General features: G+C 35.9%; 2 protein-coding genes across 2 annotated transcripts; both read left to right on the top strand.

The window, feature by feature from the left end:
* Positions 1 to 2,690: 2,690 nt before the first annotated feature.
* LOC119599520 lies at positions 2,691 to 3,441 on the top strand. Its single transcript, XM_037949280.1, has 2 exons — positions 2,691 to 2,718; positions 2,846 to 3,441. Exons 1-2 carry the CDS (start codon positions 2,713 to 2,715, stop codon positions 3,335 to 3,337), a joined length of 498 nt encoding a protein of 165 aa, XP_037805208.1. The 5' UTR covers positions 2,691 to 2,712; the 3' UTR covers positions 3,338 to 3,441.
* Positions 3,442 to 6,276: 2,835 nt separating this feature from the next.
* On the top strand, positions 6,277 to 6,835 carry LOC119568319. The gene is made up of 2 exons (XM_037916773.1): positions 6,277 to 6,546; positions 6,803 to 6,835. Exons 1-2 carry the CDS (start codon positions 6,277 to 6,279, stop codon positions 6,833 to 6,835), a joined length of 303 nt encoding a protein of 100 aa, XP_037772701.1.
* Positions 6,836 to 6,990: the final 155 nt, after the last annotated feature.

Here is a 6,990-nt window from a genome sequence, read left to right as displayed (position 1 = left end):
ATCACTCATTTTCAATTCCCTGCCTTCCTCGATTATCACTGCTAGAAGAACCACCTTGAGGCTACTGTGACGTCAGGAAGAAAAAACTGGTCTTATGGCCAGTTTTTTGGTTGTAAAACTTATTTTGGAATCATACTCTTTTAGTTGTGTTTCCGTCTTCAAATTCCAATCCCTTTAAAGTAATTCATCTTATAATTTCAATGCTTTTACACAGCAATGCTGAAGGATCTCGCCTTCACTTTAGATATAGAAAAAATCTTGCATATACTAAGTGACTAAACCTGCAAAGGCGTGTGAGGAAAGACGTAAAGGATAACAAGACGTGGTAGGAAGGACATACAAAACATAATACACACACACACACACACATACACACACACACACACACACACGCACACGCACACGCACACGCACACGCACACGCACATACACATACACATACACATACACATACACATACACACACAGATATATATATATATATATATATATATATATATATATATATATATATAATTCGAAAATTCGGAAAGGCAAATAGATGAAGGCAATGACGATATTTAAAACAAAATCAAACAGATTTCTTATAGTTTATTAGAGCTTGAGCTGTGCTCTGTTTGCTAGAATCTTACTTTATATAAAAATATATATTTAACAAGACAGATATTCTATTTCTGTAGAGAAGGAACTAATCAAATACCCAGTTAATGACTCCCGTGTTAGAATTATTAGGTAAGTTAAACGGAAACGGATCACCATAATGCTAGGTTTATGAATATCTGTATTCCCATCGACTCCTTCCCCGCCTTCGCCCCTTCCCCTTCTCACTTCATTACTTCTGATTTTCCGTCCATCTATCTCCTCTTAGGATGCCAACGCATATCTTTCGGCAAATATCCCGAAGTAAACACATACTTCTTTTATGACTGGACTAGAACTGGATGCTGTGACGTCATTGAGTTGAAGCCGCCTCCTTCTCTCATCTTCAGGCATGATCCGGATATTTCCTGATTCATTAACCTGGCATTTTCTTTAACTTAACCAGCTCATTCTCCCGATATAAGTAATAATAAGGATGGGAACAGAATTAATGCTAATAATGATAACGATGGGAATATTATGGGTAATACTAATTGTAATGTTAATAAAGATAACAATAATTATATCAGCAATTATAGTGAAAAGAACGTTAATATCAGTGATAATTATTACATTAGCACAAAAACAACGTCAAAACGATGTCAGTGATAAGGCAATACAAAAATGGTTATTGCAATAAATCAAAACACATAACAAAGGAAGTAACAATAGTGGTTATGTAATGGATGAACACAATTCTGAAAATAGACTAATGTTAATAATGATACTGATACTCATAATATCAAGAATATTACTAACAATACTTGTCTAGGTATTATTACTAATAATTATACTAATATTAATTTAGCAGTTTATTTTCTCTTTTTGGAACTTTTCACTCCCTATATAACTGCGTGTTCTTAATTCTACTGTTCTTTATTAATATTATTACTTTTGGAATTAATTTTCATAATTTCCTCTCCATTTTTCAAATCTCCTTTTCCTTTTCAGGGGAGAAGCATTTCAATCTGAGACCTTGGTTTCTACTTTGTTTCTTTTCTTGATGTTTGTTTTCTCATTCCTGTTCTTTCTTTGGTTTCGTATCCTCAATGATAACTTTAATTATGGGTTCTTATTCTCAGTCAACTATCAATCTATTAATGGTCTCATTTCCTCAATCACTGATCACTATATATGTGTGTGTGTGTGTGTGTGCGTGATATATATCAATCCCTCTATGCAAACACATATACATTTCTTATCCTAAATCAATGAACATCAATTATTTAATAATCATTTTTTTCAGAGGTAAAAACAATAATAATGCTTAGTGAAACTGAAATAACTCGGTAGATTTCGTCAAGAAATCCCTAGAAACCCATAAATTGTAGGGTACGATACCTGCAATTTTGTGGCATAATGAATTTATCCCGACTGGCAATGAAAGAGGGGGGGGGGGGGTGGCCAGACTGCCCTCCAGCATACTTAATACATTATGTAAACAATGCTGCTAAACCACTGCAGGGCATGCTAGATGACTATGTTATCACATGTAGAGTATGAAAGCCGCAATAATGTGTTGTCTCCTTGTGGCTTTCTCCGCCGATGCAGACTGAAGAAGAGAAAAACGACGAAATTCGGCAAGATCCTTCCTATAACTTTTGAGCTAGACTGCAAATGTGCTAGATTTGATAAATGATACAGATATGTATGTGTATATATAAACGTGAAAGATGTAAAGAAACATGAATATATACGTATTTATCCACTGCATACCGACCCACAAACATTAGAGTATGTTTTGAGCGTAGATAGGTAAGCCGACAGAGAATGATATGCCTCTTAGCTTCTCGGTTTCATATAACTATAAGATATTTGCTTGACACCTGATGTTCTTCTTTCTAGTCACTTAAATGAGAAAAAAGGAAATAAATCGAAAGCAATTCCCAATAACAAAACAAAAAGCTGGGAAACCATACACCGCATGTTAGCTGGAAGCTTCTACCGCTTACTCGGGATATCCCGATTGGCAAGGCGGGGCAACGGGGGGAGGGCGGACGGCATCCAGGTCTCGTATATAAGCGAGGCTGGAACTTGCTCTCACTACATTACACAGCTTACCTCTTACCAACAATGAATGTAAGTGCTTATTCTAAGATACTGAGTAGCAACCACATTACATCGCACTTTATCTGAAATTCAAATATTCATAATTTGCTGATAATGCTGTGTAGACTTGGGTTAGTAATTTCGTTATCTGTTGCAGAGCATCAAAGCCGTGATTGTGTGTTGCCTCGTGGTGGCCGTCTCTGCCGGTGTAGACCGAAGTAGAGGTGGACGAGGATCCAACAGATTCCTTCCTGGAGGCTTGGGTGGCGTACAAGGAGGCGATCTGTTCGGCGGCGGTATTCATGGTGGTGGAATTCATGGTGGCGGAATCCATGGTGGAATCCACGGTGGTAGTGGGATTATCGGAACTGGAATCTCCAATGGCCCAAGCCAGTGTAGGTATTGGTGCAAGACTCCGGAGGGTCAAGCCTACTGCTGCGAGACGGTGCATGAACCTGAGACACCCGTTGGTACCAAGCCACTAGATTGCCCACAAGTCCGTCCCACATGCCCACGTTTCCATGGGCCCCCCAATACCTGTTCCAACGACTACAAGTGTGCTGGCCTCGATAAGTGTTGCTTCGACAGGTGTTTGGGAGAACACGTGTGCAAACCTCCCTCATTTTTCAATAACCATCTGCCATTTTAAATATTCTTACGTCTAATGAATAATCAGCAGTTTTCCGGATGATAACCAAAGACAAATAAGTAATTTGTAAATATGTTTCAGTAATAAATTCGTATATGTTTATATCTACTTGAATTTCTTTATTCCCTTCATGTAGATTATAACCATCTAATCAAACTGATATAAGATATTCGATATTATGTATTGTGATGCATCTCACTCATTTTCTTATAAGACAATAAGTTAGTAAAATTTACAATAAACAATATTAACCTTGTATGTTGTATTGGGATTATAAAGTACAGTAAATCACTGGTTTAACAGGGAATTCGTTTGAAACTTTCTCAAGAAATAGATATAGTTATCACTGTGCTGAAAATAATGAAAAGGATTGTGAATATACAGATACATATATATGCACATACATTCATTTTTTTATGCCTTCAGAAACAAACGCCTATACACACAAATACGTGTGTTTATGTATGTATATGCAAATTTTTCACGGATAGATTTGTATTTATATATAAATATACATACATATCAGTGTATATATATAAATATTCAATGTAGTTATGTATACATATACACATATACGTACATGTATATGCTACACACATATATATATACCTATGTACATATATTCATACATACGTATATATACACATGTATATATATATATATATATATATATATATATATATATATATATACATATATATATATATATATATATATATACATTACATGTAATATATATATATATATATATATATATATATATATATATATATATATATATATATATATATATATATATACATTTTTTTATGCATAGATACATGCATTCACTCATACACACACACGTACATTATATATGACACGAACATGAATATATATCATGAATTCATGCATATATTTAGGAAAAACAAAGGAATATAGAAATGCTGAGTAACATAAGTTGGGAACCACAAGTAACGTCATCAAGCGTGCAACAACTAAAAATAAAGAACAAATTTATTGTAGCCAACAAGTAAAGTGTTGCCGCTCCAGGAATCTTGCTCCCATTTTTTAATTCACGCAATTATGAAACGTTAACTTGTTTCAGTCAATTACATAGATTATAATATATGAACACCACGCTATGCAAGCGATTCACTTCTCTGTTGGTTGATTCAGAAGTATAAACTCGCAATGCCTAACTGTATTTCCTTTCAGAAACTACAATTTTTGAATTTGTTGTGTTTCTTACGAAGTAAAAGCAGTGTGACATTATACGCTGAAGCAACGTATCCTGAAGCAAACAGATCTTGATCATAGCTTGCTAGTAACTGGGCAATGTGACGTGTTCGAGTTCTGAAGATACCTAGCAACCCTTGCTTGCACATTTCTTCAGACTTCTCATCTTCCCTTCCTTTCTCCTTTTATCTTGTGTCCTTTCCCCCCTCTTCCTTTTGTTCTGTTACCTTTGAGATTCAATTAACTTTTTCAGTGTTTACCAGCGCCCTGGGTACTTTTTTCAAAAAAAAAAAAAAAAAATGTGTATATATATAATAATAATGAAAAAAAAAAAAAAAATATATATATATATACACAAAGCATGTCCTCCACATTATATAAGCTGGTAATATTATGAGCTTGTAATATTGGAAAGTTTTCACAACATGTTCGGCCCAAAACGTTGTTGAATTATGATGATCAAAAAAATATTATAACATTAAAAAATACATAGCAATGTCATATAGCTTTATAAATAAGTCCATTAGATTGCACACAATTAGAGATAACTCATTTCTAGGAAGTTTTTTTTCTTTATCATCACTTCCTTTTTCCTCTGATTCCTCTGATATCTTCAAATCTATTTAAGTGTAAATTATTTGCTAGTTATTTTTCCTGTAATCAAGAAGAGAGAGGGGATAGCAGATGTTAAGAGAGAGAGAGAGAGAGAGAGAGAGAGGAGAGGGAGGGAGAGAGAGAGAAGAGAGAGAGAGAGGGAGGGAGGGAGGGAGAGAGGGAAGAGATGAATTATGTAGAATAAACACCGATCTGGAAGTAAAGGTCACTAAGCACATGACTGATGACGTCACAGAAGATAACACAAAGCACAACCATTGCATGGAGTGTTGCAAACGTCTTTTTTTTTCGCCGGCTATCTCGGTCCATATTGAATTAAGATTGAGCTGAAGCCGCACACGAGAATTTCCCTTGATTCTCTGACCTCTGACCTTTATGATACTAATACAGAAAAAAAACCCTAAGATACAAAGTGATAATAATTGTTACTGAGGTTCTATCACGTGATTCAGACAACTATCTTAGTAGAATAGCTTGTAGTAATTTCAACAGTAGTTACGGTTAATGCTGATAATTACCCAGCCTTCATTGAATGTTATAAACGGCTTGCCATGAAAACTTACTGATACCCTTTTTAACTTTTTCATCTCTGCCATCAGTTTAAAAAGGAAAGACGAATCGTATTTCGCAAGAAGTGAACTGGAAAAGCAGACCACAATACGTGGAAAATTCACGCCGCCGTCTTGGGAAAATCCCGACTGGCAAGGTGAAGTTGGGGAGGGGGGGAGGCGGGGCCCCCAGTTCCTGTATATATGCAACGTACGCCGCTAAAATCTAACCAACAATGAATGTGAGTGCTTGTTACCCAAAATGAACAATAATTCTTATATGACTTTTTTTTAGAGACTTAGATGTTCATAGTGAAAATAATTGATTCATTGTCAATAACAACGATAACCAATATTCAGCATGATGAAATAACTTCGTTCTCTTCCTCTCGCAGAGCATCAAAAAAACCCTGATTGCGTGTTGCCTTCTGGTGGCCGTTTCCGCCGGTGTAGACCGAAGTAGAAGTGGACAAGGATCCAACAGATTCCTTCCTGAAGGCTTGGGTGGCGTCCACGGAGACGGTCTCTTTGGCGGCGGAATTCATGGTATCGGTGTCCATGGTGGATTCCACGGTGGTAGTGCTATTATCGGAACTGGAATCTCCAATGGGCCCCAAACCAATGCAATATTGGTGCAAGACTCCAGAAGGTCAGGCCTACTGCTGCGAGACGGTGCATAACCAGAGACAACCTGTTGGTACCAAGCCACTGGATTGCCCACAAGTCCGTCCCACATGCCCACGTTTCATGGCCCCCAATACCTGTTCCAACGACTACAAGTGTGCTGGCCTCGATAAGTGTTGCTTCGACAGGTGTTTGAGAGAACACGTATGCAAACCTCCCTCATTTTTCAATAATCATCTCCCTTTTTAAAGGTGGTTATGTGTAATAAAAAGTCAGTTTTCCGGTTGATAACGGAAGATAAGAGATCTGTGATGTGTATTAACCTATATGATAATAAATCCTTATATGTTTATACTTCCTTTTTTTCCCATCATATAGATTATAATGAAAATGGTTGGCTTTCTTCAGCGTAAAATACATAGTATAGACTATAATTTCGACGGAGATTTTTTCTTTTTAGACTTTGCAAGTATTATACATTGGTCTTGTCTGAAAGTAAGAAATTTGAAATCCATTCCTAATTTAAAATACATGAAAATTTCATGTAAAAGGAAATTAAAATGTGTATTTGAAAAATAAATTACATAAGAAATAGCTTAGATAGAAAAAAAGGAACACTATGCTATAAAGTATGGAAAAAATCAGCAT

Source organism: Penaeus monodon, chromosome 43 (assembly GCF_015228065.2).
Source record: "Penaeus monodon isolate SGIC_2016 chromosome 43, NSTDA_Pmon_1, whole genome shotgun sequence".
NCBI classification, from domain to species: domain Eukaryota; kingdom Metazoa; phylum Arthropoda; class Malacostraca; order Decapoda; family Penaeidae; genus Penaeus; species Penaeus monodon.
Note: the sequence above shows the minus strand (reverse complement) of the source record. Positions and strands in the feature narration are given on the sequence as shown.

What these genes read in the sequence shown, in the direction of transcription:
- LOC119568319 (XM_037916773.1), top strand. Translation starts at nt 6,277, where the DNA reads ATGGTGGATTCCACGGTGGTAGTGCTATTATCGGAACTGGAATCTCCA. An exon ending in ACAGGTGTTTGAGAGAACAC is followed by an intron (nt 6,547 to 6,802) that starts GTATGCAAACCT and finishes TTTTCTTTTTAG; the next exon opens with ACTTTGCAAGTATTATACAT.